Source organism: Idiotropiscis lumnitzeri, chromosome 19, assembly GCF_059441095.1.
Source record: "Idiotropiscis lumnitzeri isolate Australia: NSW breed Sydney's pygmy pipehorse chromosome 19, RoL_Ilum_1.0, whole genome shotgun sequence".
NCBI classification, from domain to species: Eukaryota; Metazoa; Chordata; class Actinopteri; order Syngnathiformes; family Syngnathidae; genus Idiotropiscis; species Idiotropiscis lumnitzeri.
This window is the reverse complement of record NC_142409.1, coordinates 6,369,779-6,388,573: the sequence shown is the minus strand read 5'-3', so window position 1 is coordinate 6,388,573 and position 18,795 is coordinate 6,369,779. Positions and strand designations below refer to the sequence as shown.

General features: G+C 38.2%; 1 protein-coding gene across 3 annotated transcripts; it reads right to left on the bottom strand.

Moving 5' to 3' along the window:
• Positions 1-2,945: 2,945 nt before the first annotated feature.
• snx16 (sorting nexin 16) lies at positions 2,946-17,203 on the bottom strand. 3 transcript variants are annotated; one of them, XM_088283455.1, is made up of 9 exons: positions 17,017-17,203; positions 14,988-15,503; positions 14,162-14,248; positions 12,935-13,083; positions 12,750-12,819; positions 10,011-10,147; positions 8,877-8,999; positions 7,884-7,925; positions 2,946-5,045 (listed from the first exon to the last, which is right to left on the bottom strand). In XM_088283455.1, the coding sequence occupies exons 2-8, from the start codon at positions 15,399-15,401 to the stop codon at positions 7,907-7,909; spliced, it is 999 nt and encodes a 332-aa protein (XP_088139581.1). In that variant the 5' UTR covers positions 15,402-15,503; positions 17,017-17,203; the 3' UTR covers positions 2,946-5,045; positions 7,884-7,906. The 3 variants fall into 3 exon arrangements, with proteins under 3 accessions (XP_088139581.1, XP_088139579.1, XP_088139582.1); XM_088283453.1 differs by lacking the exon at positions 7,884-7,925; XM_088283456.1 differs by lacking the exons at positions 2,946-5,045; positions 7,884-7,925 and having other exon boundaries at positions 8,873-8,999.
• Between the last annotated feature and the right edge of the window lie 1,592 nt (positions 17,204-18,795).

The following is an 18,795-nucleotide window of genomic DNA, read 5'->3' as shown; positions in this document are numbered from 1 at the left end:
AATAAGGCATCATGTCACTTCAACTGCTACGATGTGACGCTCTTAACGAGTTTTTATTTAATTTACGAGTTTTATAGACTCTTTTCTTGTCACGTTTGGGAATTCGTGTGCCGAAGAGCTCCAATTTGTTTGCAACTTAATACGAAACAATATTAGTGACAGCACATCTGGAGAGTGTTAAAAGAGCGACGGCTGAGATATTAAAATGTCAAATTATATTTTAAAGTCATGAATGATTCCCTGTCATGATAATAAATTGGGGTAAACGCGATGGGTCACGATCAAGCGTCTTATTTGTGATAAATAATGGGCACAAAAAAAAACACTAATTGCTATAATTACATATTATTCAGAGACGTACATCAGTCATATAATCAAATGCATTCTCATGCGATTTAAACTAATATTGGACAGCATTTATTTATCTTACCATATTGTCACCCCTTGTTATCCTTTGCAACTTGGTCAAACTGAAAGGCTGTCTCAAAGTATTTTTCTGTCATACCAATTATTTTCTTGGGGAGTTTTTCTTTGTCCAGATAGAGAAGTTGTTGATCTTTGTAAACTGTGGGCTTGTGAAGCCCTTTTGAGAGTGATTAAAGCCTAAATCAACTTGACCTGACTTGACCGAGGGAAAGCCATCATGATCTTGGTAGATATCTAGGACAAAAACCACAGTTCTTCTGGGAAATTATTCAGTGACATTTTTTTCGGGGGCTTTCAGGGTTTTGTATACAACAATGAAATAAAGCCAATAAATGGTGAGAGAGGAAAAAAACGGCCAGAAATTACCATTGGATTTTAGAAAGAAAAATCAATTAAAATTCATGAATGAAAATAATTAATTATCCAAAGTAGACAAAAAGGATTGAGAAGCAAAGAGTTTCTTTTGAACTAGATGGTCATGCGTTCAAGCCCGTAGAAAATTGTTGACAAAATAAACGTGTCATGGGTGAAATAGAGAAAGAGCTTATATGGACTAGACGAAGTAGGGCACACCACAGTCTGGGTCCGTACCGAGCCAAGGTCTCATGCAGATCTCAAAGGGAGACACTTTTTTACTTTAAATTAAGATGAGGTTCGGCTTAATTTGCTTTTGCAGTGTGACTTAAAATTAAGCCCTCAAGCGACTGTATGACGTTACTTCAAATCCTTTGTCAGCCTTTTTTGGGAAGAGTTGTTGGCACCAAATACAAATTTGTACAGAAATGTAGGTCTGATGTGTTCGTGAATATTTAAAACTTTACCGTTTCTCCAAACACAGAGACATTCAACACTTGGTTCCACACATCTCGCCGTAATTTGGATTATGTACGGCCAAAAGTAAAACCGGAGCTATGGTTTAATGACGGAACTCGTGCAGCGAATCAAGAATGTCACAAAACTGAACGCAGGTGGAAAAATATGGGCTGATATTTGTGCCACTAGAAACTGAATCTGAATATAATCGATTTGAATGTGAATTACTTAACTTGAATATTTGAATTAAAAACTGAATATTTGAATTGAAAAATGAATTATTGAATTCAAAACTGAATTATTGAATTACATAAATTGTTTAATTTGTATTTTTCCATCCACAATTCATGTAATTCAATAATTCAGTTTTCAATTCAAATATTCAAGCTAAGCGATTCACATTCAAATCGATATTCAGATTCAGTTTCTAGTGGCACAAATATCAGGCCACAGGAATGAGCAATGGATTCCAGATACATAGATCTCCTCCTCCAAAACTTATTTGGGAGCAAGTGAAGGCGTAGGAGGATGTGGGTGATGTGCCACCAGGGCAATGAGCAAGTGAAAACTCTTTTGGGGCAGCAGGGTTCTGGTTTGCATTATTGAGTTAAGCTTGCATATTTATGTTGAGATCCTTATCCTTGTCTTTTCCATGTGTCAAAACACAGGGGCGGGGGGAGGAGCCATTGGTCTGAGTGTAACAACAATATAGTTACAATAAGGCAATTATGGTTATGCACACTCTCAAGATTCATTTTATTTATTTATTTTTTTACAACCGTCTCTCCGAAGCGCACTTGTTTACAATGTCAGGCCCCGGAGAAGCCACATTTCTGCACTTCTGCAGGTTAACAAAAGATGATTACGAAAATTTGAAACAATAAAGAATAAAGAAAATATTTACTTTTTTGGGGGGGTCAATACAAACTGAGCTATTGCTGCGCCACAATAAGACAGAGAATATGAAAAAATGCACTGAACACCCAGCGTGTTTAACAGGGACATAAACCAACACTAAACGTGTGTTAACTAATTAAATAAGAATACTTTTTTACAATCCCGATAAACTCAATTAACTGTTCTGCTCCTCTTCTCAGAGACTTGGAAAAGTTAAAAAGCATAGATTATATCAGTGTTTCTAAAAAAAAAAGTGGTACAGTAGGCTGCAGTTCATTTAAATCAAGCGTGGGCAAACTACGGCCCGGGGGCCACGTGCAGCCCGTTAAACATTTTAATCCGGCCCGCCGTACTTGGAAAAAAAATCAAATGAATAAACCTTGTTAATGTTTTATTTTGTCAACACCGTGGTTTTTCAAAGACATATATATTGTTGTAATGCTTTTGTTCACTTTCATTTAAAATTAAATGTATTTTTTTTTCTCCAATGAGGTGAGGATACCTCCATTTCCATCCATCTGCTCCTGGTCCGGCCCCTCTGTCAAATTTTAAAACTCATTGTGGACCACCAATCAAAAAGTTGTCCCGCCCATGATTTAAATAGTACTCAAGAGGAATATCAAAACACGACTTTATCAAGAACATGAAATATGTGAAACATTCCATCCGATAGATATGATCGATGAACCAGATTTAAAAAAATGTTTTCCTTTTCCATCCTTTCCATTATGATTCAATTACTTGCTTGGTCTGTCACATGCCCAAAAAAGGGCAAAAAAATGTTCATTATTTTCCTTAGTAAAAGCAGATGTTTTCAAATGTTTTATTTTCATCCAACACAATGATAATCAGTCAGCTTTCATGGAGGACTACCGAAATCGAAAAGGTTACTTGCTGCTGTTTTAAATTACAGATCACAGTCCAGGGCCATATTGAGAATCGTTTGTAACTGTAACTGTTGACCCACAAATAATTGCTATACTTAATTAACAAAAAAAAAAAAAAATGGACAAATGAGAAATGCAAGAAAACATACATTTACAATATGTGCAGACATTTGTGAATTAAGCTGTACAATTTTGTGAATAGATTTCAGAGAGATTTTTATACCCACCGCATAGAATACACACCAAATATAGAAATGTGGGGTCAGCCTCTCAATAAGCATACACACCATTATAAAAACATCTCGGTCCAGTCTTTTCGAAGCAGCGACTTAAACAGGCGTGGCATTTAAAACATTATTTTTCGGTATCAGCACATGGTGGCTTTGAGAAACAGGAACACATATTTTATATACAAAGCTACAACCCACCAAATGAAAATGTTCCTTGAAAGATGTTAAAGGCACTTCACAATTATACAAGTATGCAAGTAAAACAAAAACAGACAACACAATAAATCTTATTGATGTGAACGGCAATCCAGATGCAGTTCAGAATAAAGACATTCTGTGAGCGGAAAGGCATTTTGTCTGTCTCAAACCAATACAATAGAACGTAGTACTAAAAGCACGTCGATGCAAATACGATCATTATTAAGTGTTTTTGTTTATCTATAAAGTGCTTCAAACCGCTATATCCTAGTCCTGTCGAGTTGAGTCGCTCACCCCAAAACAACAGCGATCGTCACACATTCCTCTCCCAAAAATATGGCTTTAAGGAAGCAACAATTTTAGCATCAATAAAGGATCAACAAAGCTGAACTGTTTATTTTTTTCTTTATCTCTAGAGTTTTACAGCTAATGTCAACAACCCAGAATTAATAAAACAAAGGCTGTGTTATTAAAGTACGGCCATTGTGAGTCTTTCTATACCCGTCACAGAATGCTAACATACAATGCAGTTATACGTCGCCAACTTCCTGTTAGGAAGCACATTTGCAGGGGAGGTAAAGTGTTGTAAAGATTTTTTTTTTTTTTTTTGCACTTTATCTGGCATTGAATGCGGATGTCCTTACGTGGGGGTGCGTAAAATGGTAGAACGTGATAGACATGAGTAGAGCAAACTTGCACGTGTTTGCATTGAATTTCTCAAAACTATATTCCCGCAACTTTTGTTTTTGGTACATCATGTTCTTGTGATGTGTTCGGCTGCGGTACTTGATGTGATAGTATGTTGAACATGCATGATTTTTAATATTGGTTGCGCTACGGGATAAAGTAAAGTATAAATGGTCGTGTTTATCTACTCGAAGGGGCGAGCTTCTTATCAGAAGTTGTCTTAAACCGATGAGATGATTCAAGTTTATTTATAAAGTGACACAATTGCTATGAACGTCTTCAAGTTACTTCTTTTTTGGTCAGGAAGCCAAACTTTGGCTTGGAGTCAGCAAAACGGATATATTAGAATGAAGATAGGCAGACGAATAGTCATCCCCGCGGGTCACGAAAAGGTGTCGAAGTGGTGTGAAACGCCAAGTGATTCCAGATATTCTTAAAACATTTATACAGCCTTCAGAATTTTCTTATCTCAGCATCAGATGTAAGATCCCATGACCCCTCACATGGAGACCATGAGAAAACAAAAACAAAGAGTGGTAGAACCATGAAATGCTCGTTAAAATATCACGTAATAGTAACCTAATCCTAGCCACGGGTTTTCAACAAAACCCCTTAGGTTCAGCCAAACCCGGCCACTGAAGGGATAGAGGAACTAAGGAACATCTGACTGAAGGAAGGAAATATCAACATTGGGGGGTGGGGGGGGTAAAGAATAAAGGAAGCTGCCGATGGACATGGCTTGAGTGGTGTGGTGTGAGAGGAAGAGGAGAAGAAGAAAGAACAGAGATTTTAATCATCCATCTTCTGTTGGTCGAGCTGGACGACCTGGATGATTGGAGGAGAGGCGCTGAGTGACGGCCCGCACCAACAGGCAGAGGATCGCCCCAGGTGGACCTCACATGTGCCACTGGAAAGTAAAAGCACAGACGATCCATTGAACATGACACTAACTCGGGGGCATTTCCAGGTGTGGACGGGCACAATTACTAAAAGAGCAAATGACATTCCGCTAACAAGACCACCATTAAATTCCACAAGAGCAAGACCACAAGCAAAACATCTGCGTAATCTCCTGCGGTGTCACAGTTTCCTAATCATCAAGATATCAGATGGGGCGAAAAAGCAGAAAAGGGGGAATGCCGAGGCTTGCGGCCCTCACATCAGGCCACCGTGTGGAGATGGTCATGTGTTAGTCAGACGTGTTGGAACGGAGGAGTGTGCAGCAGCCAAAAAAAAATAATACAGAGTCCAAAAAGTTCAACAAAATACACACCACAGTTGGGGTCAAATCATTTTCAGATAAGTCAGTTGACTAGATATGAGCAACTCGCAGAAAAAAAAAAATCTGGAACTAGACGTCAGTGCGGTGAAACCTATAAGGTCGGGTCGTATAATGTGTTTCAAGTGTGACGTCAAGCGACATCTCGTCATAGCACATGAGAGCGCAGCTACAGTATGTACTGTCCGCATCAAAGGACCAACTCTGGGCATGGTTTCCACTTTTAAATAGGCGTATAACCACACCAAAAAGGACTGTTGTGGGTGGGAGATGTGATCGGGTTCCAAGATTGTGTTGGGGTTCTTCAGTGGCTTCCGCGCCTTCTGATGATGTTACGCTTTAATCACATGTATGTCAAATATATTTCTTTTTTTTTTTTTTCCCCTGGCCGTTTTAGGAAATAAAAAAAATACATTGACGTGACGTCTTGGGTAGGCACGCAGGCCACCGAAGGACACCGATCACGTCTAGTACCCAACCTGGCCTCAATGGGTGCCAAGAAATGAACATGAATGGAGAAGGGAACTATGAAAGGAAGTAAAGCATCAAAAGAAGCATCATTCTTCCTGGCATGGTCAAGTCGAGTATTTTTCTTGAACAGGTCTTGTTTGATTTGCCACTTTCTTGCTACTTCATCTTGTTTAGAAGTTTTTGGTTCAAAATATTTCCGGCCTCTCCTAACCGTGTGAGATGACAGGGAAGCACGCTCGGAAAGGTTGTTCCAATTCTAAAACACGACGCAACCTTAAACCCGTCTTTTGGAATCCCATTTTACACAAATTGTATTATTCAATCCATGAATTAATTTTTTTTTATACATTTTTAAGGGTTTCATTTGGACCTTAATAAGACCTTTAATTCATTTGGTCTGCGGCAAGGAATAAATTGATTTTCCTAATGATGTGCATCCAGTTTGTTTGTGTCACACATTTACATTCATGGCTGATACGATCACGTTGCAAAAGATTCATTTCGATGCCGTCTGATGTCAGCCCTGGGGGTGATTTTTGTTTACTTCCGTCACTTTGGGTAAATGATACAGTTTGAATTTTAGATGATGCTTCTGCCCTCAAACCTCCAACTTTTTCCTTTTTTTTTTAAATTATTTTTTTTTTTTATAATGATGCCAAAAAAAAAAAAAAAAAATCATGATGAATAGGAGCACATGCACCCAACTGAGGACTGACTTGGTCATCAGACAAAAAAATGACTTCCTAAAATGAATCATCTCACCATAACATGCTGACTATCAACCTACTTTCATTTGTTCAGTAAAAATCGACTTGGCAAGAAGCGTCCCCAAATGTGTTCATGTAAAGATGTTCCAGCATTATTTAAATCTTTTCTCACTGTTCTACCGACTCGCCTTCGACACCATGTGTTGTGTTGAGTAGAAATGACCGCAAATCCAAAACAAATGTTCTATTCGAAATAGTACTGATCAATCTGATGCTGATTACAACTAAGTTTGTTTTAACGCTCGTAGTCCAATTTCGCTGGTCCGAAGCAGCTGAGGGTGTTTGAAAACTTGTTTTCAATGGCGATGCACTGCTTTGTTACCAACATAGAACTGGACCAGTTAGATGCATGTGTCATGTGACCACCTGGCTGATTAGGCAGAAGGAGTCAAAGGTCACGAGTATGTTCTCTTGGACTAGAGAAACACCCAAGGCCCAAAAAAAGAATAGATCAACGCAAATAAAAATAGGGAGTGGAGTGTAGCTCCATATAACGGAGCAAAAATGTTCTTAAGAAGTATGCAGCACTAAGACTAGGTCTAAAAAAAAAAAAAATCTGATAACCAATTAATTTGCCAATTATTTAAAAAAAAAAAAGAAATGACAAAAATAACTTGTTTATTTCTTCCTAAATGCTTACAGCAATCAAGATATGAATTACAAGAAGAACGAACTGTTTCATAATACTTTGTCCTTCAGTCTTTAACACCGTATTGGTTTTTGTTTAACTGACAGACGTGGTAAATTTGTTCATGTTTCTTTAAAAAAAACAAAAACAATCGGCAAAAAAAAAACAAAAAAAAAAGAAAGAAAAATCTCCCCATTTTTTGCTGATATTAAAAGAGATAATATTTAAACTACTCTGAAAAGTACAATTCATCCAGAAAGAATTACTGACGGTACTGTACAGTAAATTGTGCGTTACTACAAACCTCTGAACCAGTTTGATTAAAAGTCTTGATTAATTTTACATTCTAGCATTATGATGCCTGATAAGCTAAATACAATGTAGCCCTGCTCTATAAATTGGTCAACTGAAAGCAATTTGACCCCAACCTTCAAAAATGAGATCTTAATTTTGTACATCAGAAAGTATCAGTATCGACATCCCCCACCCTGAATACACAAAACAGTGACAGCAGCAAAGTCTGAGATGCATGTTAATGTAAAGAGGGGGGGGGGGGTGGAAGCCCATAAGGGTAGCCTGCAGAATTGCTATATTTAGTACCTCACATGTTCTGGACTCTGCTCTCAGATTGGGGCCTCATGACTGCAGGATGTGATCGTAAAGAGTAGAAAGAATGGTAAAGAAAACACATTTTATATTCAGAAACAAAAAAAAAAAACTAAATTAATTAATTAAAAAATAAAGCAGTGCAGAGGGTGACCAATCCATATTTTGCAATCTGTTGTATCGATTTTTTTTTATTTTCACCAATTAGGACGGCGATAAATTGGCAAGGCAGTTTGTTTACTTGTTTTCATCAATTGCCCATTTAACTTGTGAGGAAAATGATATCAGGCATCTGTTCAACAGGCACAATAGATTTGTTAAAACCACAAATTGATTCATTTCTTCGGCGTACTGGTTGCATCTGGTTTAAAACCAAACACATTTATCATTTTTTAGAATCAGCAGAATGCTGATCAATATCGGGCTGGAATTTGAACACACGGCACAGATCTGATGGGATTGGTTTGCGCTACAAACAGCTTTGTTGTATTACGAAGACAGTAACAATAAAATACCTGCTTGTTTTTTTGTTTTTTTTTAACAAAATCTTATCTTTTGTTAATATATAAAAGAAAGGATGTTGAACACAAGAATCTCACCAAAACCTCCCAAAATCGTAGATGCCGAACGACAAAATCAGGAACATTTACGCATAAGGATCCTTAAAAAAGTTTGAGATTTTTTTTTTTTTTTTTGTTAAATCTACATGAAACAATTTGTTTCTGCTCCCCATTTTTCAGTAACAGTTAAATCCTCCAACAAATAATTTCCTCAGTTTGATGTAAACAGAAAAGCTTGAGTAAAATAGTATGCAACATGTCTTGCATTGACTTTTCCTTCAAAGAACGCTACTTTCGGTTCTATTTTTTGATGAAAGGTCAACGTGCCCTCCCCCCTCCAAAATAAATAAATAAATGAATAAAAAAAAAAAAAAACTTGTGTGGGCCATTTGTGACGGATTTTGTCTGTTGTTTTTTTTTTCTTTACCCGGATTCGTTTGCCATGTCCTGATCGGCCTCCGCAGCAGATGATTCCACATCTGCATCTGCGCTGCTCTCACTGCCTTGCGCTGACAGGCCGCATGGAGACTGGGAGGTCGCACACTCACCACTGACACACCATGGATGCACATACAAACCGAGACAGTTGTTACTGATTGTGTTGAAACAGAATATGAGCAGTGTTTAGTTTTCATTGTTAGAGATGTTTTTTTAATGTTTTTTATTATGAATTTGTTTGATCTCTATCAGTTGTAATAATATTAAATGTGTGGCAATATTTTCTCTCTTGCACTTCTAATATCATTGTACTGTAGTTTTCAGACCATAAGGCGCAATTAAACCCTTTAAGTTCCCCATTTAAAAAAAATAAATAAAAAATGAACAGTGCGCCTTTACTGTTGTGCGCCCTATGTCGGCTTTTCAGATTGTCGTCTTTAATTCAAATTCCTTCCTATGACGTTCGCGTTGTCATTCTCGTCCATCTAATTCATCGAACCGGAAATAAGACTACTTCCTGTTTGTGTGTCTAAGTATCATAGGAAATGGAGTCTGACTAGCCAAATGCGAGCTATTCCAATGTTACAACTTGGGACAATATCGTTAAATCCCCTCTTATTTACATTAACGTTCATGTTTGCGTTGTCATTCTTGTCTAATTGCAAGCAGGCATCTGTTTTTGTCATACCAGAACTCTATCAAATAAACATGCGGAACAATTAGAATAAACTATTCATGCTTCACAAAAATGTGCCTTTTAACCCAGCGCGTCTAATATCTAATTTTATTTTATTTTTTTAAATAGACCCCTGCATTTTCTGAGCGCCCGATGGTCCGTAAAATATAATATAGCCATAGGCTATATAATAATGACATAATGAGCTATGGAGAAACATTTTTCTTTTACTTTGCAAGCCATAATTAGCGATTCAGATAAAAGAAATGGGAGACGAACGACTTGACTCAAACACTCCTCTGTGTGCTCATTCTGAATCATATACATCGAAATAAACATACAAAGATGCAATCCACCAACTTTCATTTGCATTGCGTAAATGAAAGACTAATGTATGACATTTGTGTGTAATGTGTGCGCGCATGTTTTTTTTTTTTTTTTACTGACTTGATATGCTTCTCCATAAGCAGAATGGCTTGTTCTTTCTCCTGAAGACTCTTTTTGAGCGAGGCAATCTCTTTTTGCTTCTCCAACAATTCTTTCTGAAGACGGTAGTTGCTTTCTTCTAGAGTCTCACAGAAAGCCTTTGAGGTGGATGCAATCAAGGGGGGCAAAAAGCAGAAAAAAATATTATGGGGGAGTGAAAGTGAAATACACGTGAGTCAAACTGAATGAGTTGTTTCTAAGAAAAATGTTGTGGAATGTCATGTTACAGAAGTGCTTTCCTCCGGTCTTGTGTTTGGCGTTGGCCTGTTATAGCTTTGTGTTAATATTTGAGAAGGTGAATTAGATTTAATAGCGGTATAAATGGTCATAAACGAACAAAAGGCTTTGATTATTTTAATAGCTGCTGCATGGGTCTAAATTTTATTAGAATAAGCAACCAAAGGCCAGTTTCTATTCTGAAGCTAAAGCAAATGCGAATGAGAATAATTTGTAAGAGCATATTGTATGGGATTTATTTGATTTCTATATACTATACAGTAATAGAGTACATCATGTGACCTTACAGGAGTTCATTCAACACCATAAAGAATGAATGCAGGGCTCGAGAATTATTTTTTTTAATTTTTGGATCACAAACATCACAGGGTTATAGTTTTGTTTTTGTTTTTTTTTTTAAACAAATTCCACTTGAAATCTAAAGTGGATATTTGTGGTGATAATAATAATTTAGCCATGCAGACGGTTCATTTGTGACAGGGGCAAAAGATACGGCAACTTTGAAAGACATCTCGAGGCGCGATGGTCTCATTTCTCCCAAACGTGTTGCTCCCTCTCCTTGGCTCCTCAGTTTCCTCGCATTGAAATGTTGGTCAGCGCAGGCATCTCCAAACACACGCACACACGCGAGTATCTTAACCACGGCCAATCACGGGTGGACACCACCTTCGTGTTCTCCGATTGGTTCAGCTCTCAATGTGCGTAATGTGTGATACGAGTCGAACCAAACGGAGGTTTCTTGAATCGCCCACCCCTTGAAATGCTGCGTCTGCCTCGGAATCCAAATTGGTTGCAGTCTACTGCCACGAGAATGTTAACAATCACTTGTTATTGTAATCTAAGGCTTTGAACGTGATGTTGAAAACACTAAATGTGTTCTGCGGTTACAGAATTTGCATACAACACGTGGTTCCCACAAACCTTAAGCTACACTTACATTGAACTTACGACGTTCCCTGCGGCCACGGCAGCCCCAAAACGAAGGGCCATGTGGTATTTTGACCATTTCTATTTCCATATTTAAATCCGCTAAAGGCTATCACAATATCCGTGACAGGAAGCGAGGGGAAGTGGCTGGTGAGTTCGGAAGCTTCAATGTCATAATCAAGCTTGGAACATGGTCAGCCTTGGATGCCTCCCGGCATGTTACCTTTTAATGTGGTTCCTCACATTTGTTATGTTTCGTCAAGGCTTTCAACTGATGTCATTGTTGTTAGTGCGAGGATGCGCAAATGTTTGACAATACTTCTTGGACCATAACTCACTGGTTTGAGTCCTCTGGCTCTCACGGGGTTGCTCATCATGTTTCACAACCATTCCGTTTTGTCCACATTAAATGGCACTGCTGTGGGCCCGATGGGCCAAAAAGGGGGAAATAACGAGGCCAAAATAATGACACTCAGGAGTAAACGTACACAAACTTTTTATCTATAATGAAATTGAAGAGGGGCGACACGGTGAGCGACTGGGTCGCACGATGGCCCCACAGTGCAGAGGTCGTGGGGTCGATTCCGGCTTCCGACTCTTATTTGTTCGATACAAACCTGAAGTTCATTGTCAAACGAAACATCAAACATAAGTAATAACATGTTGCGTAGTCCAACCAATCGCATTGTTTTGCCTTTAAAAAAAGGCCCATTTTGCTTGACACTAACTACTCAAAAAACTATTGACATAACGGTTAGCATCAATAGTTGTGTTTTCAGAAACAACGGTGATTGGAACACAAATGGTGGAGCAATCCACATACACAGATAAAATAGCTATACTCACAGGCTCTATAAAAAAATAAATAATATTATAGCTCCGTACAATTCTATTTATCTCCGTTTATGCTTGCATGACCAGTGGCCAAAGCGGGCACTATGCCATGAAATGATGCACAAACTGTTTCTAGAGCTTACATGTATGGTGGTTGTTTTCGCATACCTTGAAAAAATTTCTAATCTTTAAAATGGATACCTTTATTTAAAACAGAATGAAAATCTACTGTCTGCCACGTGTGATTTCATTTCACGGCGCCCAAAATCACTGTTCACACGCAAGACTATCACCTATTGCGCAATTTCAAGCATAAGCAGCAGTATTTGGCACATCAAGCTTACCTTGCCAAACAGAGATTTGAGGGAAAAAAAGTGTTCACGTCACACCAAAGTGTTAGGGATGCTCTGTTGGGTTTTCAGTAAACTGTACCTACCGGTATTTCTCTTATGATTTATCAGACAATAATTTATTTGTAAAATGTGAGTCAATGTCCCCATTCCAACATGCACTTTATGTCTCAACCACATATAATCAGCTGTTAAAATGTTTATGCGATATAAATTTGTATTTATAAACCACAGCGATTGGCTGGCAACCGGTTGAGCGCCTGCGACCCTCGTGAGGACAAGCAGCTTGGATAATGGCTGGATTTATATCCCACAAAAAAACCACACCACACAAAGCTCTTCCAAGACTTACCCTGCTCTCCTCCAAACTATCGAAGGGCCCCGGCGGCTCATCCAGACATAAAAACTCTCTCACTGATTGGCTGTCAAACAGAAACAAGTGGCATGATGCAAGTCTTCCTCTTGATGTTCAACATAGATACGAGCACGTTTAAATAAACAAAAAAGATGTTTCAACAGCATTGTTGTATCACGTACCAGTTAGCAATGTCCTTGTGTGCAACTAAGTTCTGCAAAAAGGCCTGAAGTCCCAACTGTCGGTCTTCCAGGAAGTCGCTGTCATAATTGTCTTTAAACCATCTTTTAGGAGGCAGTGCAAGCCGAAAGCCCGGAAACGTCTCTTTCAACTACAGTAGGGCGCACACAAACAGAGACACACTCGCATTAGTCCACATTTGATTTTTAAAATAGGACGTATAATTTGACTGCTTTTCATAAAAATGTGTGTAAAGTAACTTCAAATATCAGGATATGTATCGTGTTTATGTATCGGGATACACATGTATTTCGTATTTTATTTTAACGCGCTCATCAGTGATCGGCACCGAAATCCTGATCACGTAAAGCCTTTTTTTTTTTTACCCTTCTCCTAACTGATGCTTTTAACTCATTCACTATCAGCCGGGTGAAAAAAATGGATCTTTGACGTATTTATCCGTCAAAGGCAGTGAGTGAGTTAAACACGCATATCCTTAAGAGTTAGTGGAAAATTTCTGCAAGCCACGGATTGTGCTATAAGATGTGACTCCAAAAATATCAGGAAAAAAAAACACGAGAAAAAGCTGAACTTTAACTGAACACGACTAATGAGGCGCATTTTAAAATGGCAGCAGGTCTGTGCCGACCCCAATTTAGCAACACAACAAACTGACCTTGAAACGAGGGGGCGGGGGTGTGTAGACTTTTTCTATGCACTATATGTTCAGGGGCATACTGAACTTCCTTTTACGTTTGCGCGTCAATCTGCATTCACTTAAAATGTCAGCCACTGTGAGCGCAGTGCGAACTGGCGCCAGCCTTTCCATCAGGAGACTGCAATGCTAATGAGGAGCAGCTTGCAATTACAAGTGACAATTTTTACATCCTGCACGGAAATCCGGTCACAGAAATGACAAATTAAGACTTTGGGGTAAAAAGATAAATTGTTCATTTCCACCGCATATGTGGAAAAAGTAGTGACCATTCCATTTGTTGCAGACTGCTGATTTGTGAACAAAGTGTCTTGCTCGCCAAGTTAAATTGTTTGGGAATAGTGGGCCGCTTTGTTTGGCTGTAACCACTTCCAGTGTGTGATCCAAAACAAAACAGACTGAGAAAACAAAAGGCATGTCGTCAAATCCCTTAGGTGATATAGCATTGCAAACGGGAGTGTCACATGGCTATTATTTCCTTCCGTGTATAAACAAACGTGCACGGACAACGCACCTTGTCGTTGAGTCTGGAAAAGTCCGCGTACCTCCTGAAAACAACCCAGCTTTCGTCTGTGGTTTTCCTGACCAGGACTTTATATACCTACAGCACATTGCAGACACAAGGAACAAGACACGCATGTTTAACATTGCAATGACTTTTTTTTTTCTGACTTGCAACTTGTAATTCAACCTGAAGCAGCTTCAAAAGTGTAAATCAAACTAATAGCCTGTTACATTAATTCATACCCAACAAGTTGTGCTCAGTTGAAAAAAAAAAAAAAATGCGAGTACATTGCTTCTTCTCGTGTAATATTGCTTAGTTGGTAAGTGGTTTTGTTTTGTTTAATCATACCAAATAAGAAACAATCATTAGTTAATACACTATAAACCAAAAAAAAATATTTTACAATACATTTTGCTGCAAATTAAATTAAAATTAGCCAATTCATCGATTGAACAATCGACTAAAACATTTGATCAAGACGTATCATTTTTTGATAATATTTAAACCAGACTTGCACTGATATATGTTTGTATACCACACTTATTTTGGAATTGTTATATACTGTTGTTTTCGGAGCGATGTTGGAAAAAAAAAGTTGGTGAAAATGGATTCATTTCCAAAATTAGATTTATTTCGTGATGCTTGGTAACTTTATAAACCGCATTAAATATGCTCTTTATTTTTTGAATCTATAATTAGATTTCCACTTAACATAAACATTGTAGAGGATTCTAAATAAATGTGTAGCGACGGATGAAGGATAATTTATTAAAAAATAAAAATAAATAAATAATAGTAATATCCCAGGTGTGTAATTATTTCTCGACTTCTATACCGTAAACTTTGCTCTTTCCTCCATGACTTCGTATCCAAGAACTGTTGGGGTGATCGGCCTCTCCTCCCCTCCTCCCTCCTGGCTTCCTACAGGAGCCGAAATAGAGCGTGGGCAACTTGAATACGCCACTGAGGGCTCAAGACTGCCATTTTCTCGAGTCTGCATAACGGGGCTGCGGCGAGGCGGTGGCGTCTGGCTTCGACTGCTTCTGTCCGTGCAACGGGACTGACGCTGTGAACTTGCACATCTTTTTCCACACTCGCCCGCAGCCGGTATGGTAACCGAGGATGAAGACTCTGAGCTGCTGGAGACGCTTCCCAGCGAGGAAGCTCTCGGTGGCCTTCTCAGCTTATTACTACCACAAGATGAGACTCTGTCCAAGGGTACTGGGACAGGCACAAACGGCGATGCCATCGCCCTTGCTGGTGATTGTCACCGTCGTCCCAACGTGATGACTTGCTTCCGTGGCCTGACAATAATGCTCAGTCGGAGGGGCTGACGAAGACAGTCAACATCCTGGACAAAATGCTACAAAAAAAAATTCAAAACAGTTCAATTGACGTTTTATTTGTTTTTCCATGATGTACTTTTTGCACTGGAATAAAGGCAATCCAGCGACTTGACACAGTTCCCGTTTGTCGAGAGCACAAATATAGCAACAAACGAAAGGGTAATGATCAATCACAACTGTGATTTCACTTTCAGTCGACAGCAAGTGGCAAAATGGCAGAAAAGGAGAGGATTTTGCTGCTTAATTCTTATTACACAAATGCAATATTAATCAGGATGCCATGTCGATATATTATTGTAAATGACATTTTTGACTTGACTTACCCTTTAAAATTAAGTTAATGATTTCTTTTTGAGAACATATCTGTACCATGATGCCAAAGGAGGACAATTTGTAGATAATTGTTTCTATATACACAAATCTTTATTTACTATTACATTAATCATTACGCTTTCATTTTTTACACATCTTTTTATTTCCAAATAGTTCGAACAAGATCTTTACCACAGGAGTTACAAAGCTTAAAGACTCAGACAATAATAGCGCAGCAATCTATTTTAAGTTTTTTTTTTCCCCTATCCAAAAATACTTTGCACTGAGTAGGGGGTACTTTTATATATTTCACAGGAGCTATTTTATATTTTATTATTTTAATAGTAATGTTTCTTCCAGTCCTGTGTGAGATTTCTACGCACTAGTAGGATATGTTACTAGTGACACACAATCACGATGTGTTAGTTGTTAAGTATAGTAGAATTTTCTGACAACTAGGATTGTAGAGCAGCCGTTAGAGCATTTAATTGTTCAATATCATGTGTTACTACACTTTTTATTTTCACTAGTAAGACAATTTAGCGCACTAATACGTCTAGGGCACACTAGTAGAACGACTGTGTCTTCCTACTAATATTTTTACACCACTACCTTCTACTTCTGTATGACATTTCTGCACACTATTAGTTAGACAACTATGTGTTTGTTTCTAGTGAGGCAACAATAGTTGTGGGTATGTTGATGCTCCTACTAGAGTACAGAAGGGTACTAGTTAAGTCTAATTGCGCATGGACCAAAAGTGGAAATACTAGTAGATTAAAAAACATTTTGCAGAAATTACCTGCACATATATTTTAGGATATATATCTACACCCCCCAGCCTCCTTCACCCGCCTCCAATCCAAACAACTTTAAGTATTTGTGAAGTGCATTGATCCCTTGTGTTTTAAAATCTACTACAGATAAGCACAGTTGCTGATAACTAATATCTGTTAACGTTGCAAGCTAGCAACTGCAACCAGTAACCAGTCAAATTCGGAAAACAGTCGAGGATGCAAGTTTCTTCATACTATGGCCCAGTCAACAAAAAGCTCTGTTATCAGCCAGGTGTATTTTCAAAATTGGGTTAATGGATGAACACAAGTAAGAGATGTAGGTTCATTCCAATAACATGTTAGCTAGTGGACTAGCAAGTGTGGGTATTGAACACAGTTCAAATGACGAATACCAAAATATCTGACTTACCGTAAGGCAGGTAACGTTCTCCTCCAGAAGAACTCTTAACTATAATCAGACAGCCGGGCGTGTGATTGTCTTGTTGCCGTTTGTGCATTTCACATCGCACAGTCATCTGCTCCTCTGTATCATGTTAGCATGCATGAGTATCAGACCACAACTGCAGTTGCCTACTACAGCCACACGAGGGCGCTAGAAACACGTAAATGATTGCTTATTGGGCACCATTGATGTTGGAACGGCTGCATAAAGCATAAAGTCACAATATCTGTATTACTAGATGTGTCAAAATCATCAATCCGACAACAAGTCACGTCCTTTTCTGTAGCTCAACAGAGCGATGAACTATCCAAATTAAAGCCCAGCTATATGTCATAAATACAACCCTTATTTATGATATCAAACCCATCCATCCAACCATTATCTGTTCCACTACTCCTCAAACCGACAATGAAAATAATGTTTAAAAGCATAATTAAAAATACCTCAAAATAGATTGATGGATGGACCAAAGTCTGCACTGTAATCCTGGTCAAACCCATTTGTTTGTCTTTCAAAACAAGATTTGGAATAATTATTTCCAGAATCGAAAGGTCACCACGCTAAAAGCAACAGTATATTATTACTGTAGCCATCATGTTTAAAACAACGCTATTTTCTCTTGACTTCTGACTTGAAAATTATTTGTGGTATTGAGGGTCAATAATTGTAGAATGCAGGCGCCTTCATGTAATGAGAAATCTATGATAATGAGTTTATACATTTAGGATTTCACGTGCCCTTTGAGGTCAACCATAACTCGGACGTGGAATTCTTGGAAGCTAAAAACATCCCAGCTCTTCCATGACGAACGTAATTGTCGTACGTATCACCCAGGACTTTGAGGACTGTTTTCTCACACTTCAAATTCATTTCAGTAAAACCTGTTAAAGTTGGCAACACACCAAAGCTCCGAAAATAATTTCACAAACTATTATACAAGGAGTGTCAGAGACGTTCTAGCACCGGAGTCACAAACGATTTATTTTAAATAGAAGCTACAAATTTACAAGTTGCCTCCTTTAGTGTGGGGCAGATGATCAATAATGCTCTGAGCATCTGACAGTTCCTGTCCAATAAGAACATGCTTGTACTGCAGCAGTCTCACACAACCGGGGTTATATTTTTCAGGGGTCTAATTTAAAAAATGGATTAAATCAAAATGGCCATAACAATAGAGTTGTGGTGGATATTGGAAGAATAATCCCAGAAGTTCATATAGGCGTGGCAGACAAGGATGGGAAACTCTTTGACACCAGTCCTGGAACTTTTCTGACTCACGTCTGATGGGATAGAATTGATTCCCTGCAGAGAAATCCTTCTGTATCGAAACTGACTAGTGATGCCAAAAAAAATTCTGCAGACAAATAAGTGGAGCCTTAAACTCTTTCAGCAAGAAGGTTGTCCAATTGTGGTTCACTTAAAATAAAGTGCTGCAAGTGACCATCAAGAATTCTTAGAAATGAAATGAGTACCATTTGCCACGTGTTCGTAATTCATCATCAAAGATCACATTAAGAAAGATGTTGAATAGTTTTTAAGTCTCAGTATTATATATTGTCAAATTATTTAAGACGATAATGTTAAATTTTTTATTTAAAAGGTGACCTAAGGTTTGACCGATCCTAGTACACTAAGCCCTGCCCCAGAATGTATCGGCATCATTGCATTTGAATTATTCATGACTTGGTAACTTTATTAATCCCTGGTCTATATTAATTATTTTATTGATTTTTTTAATATATATAT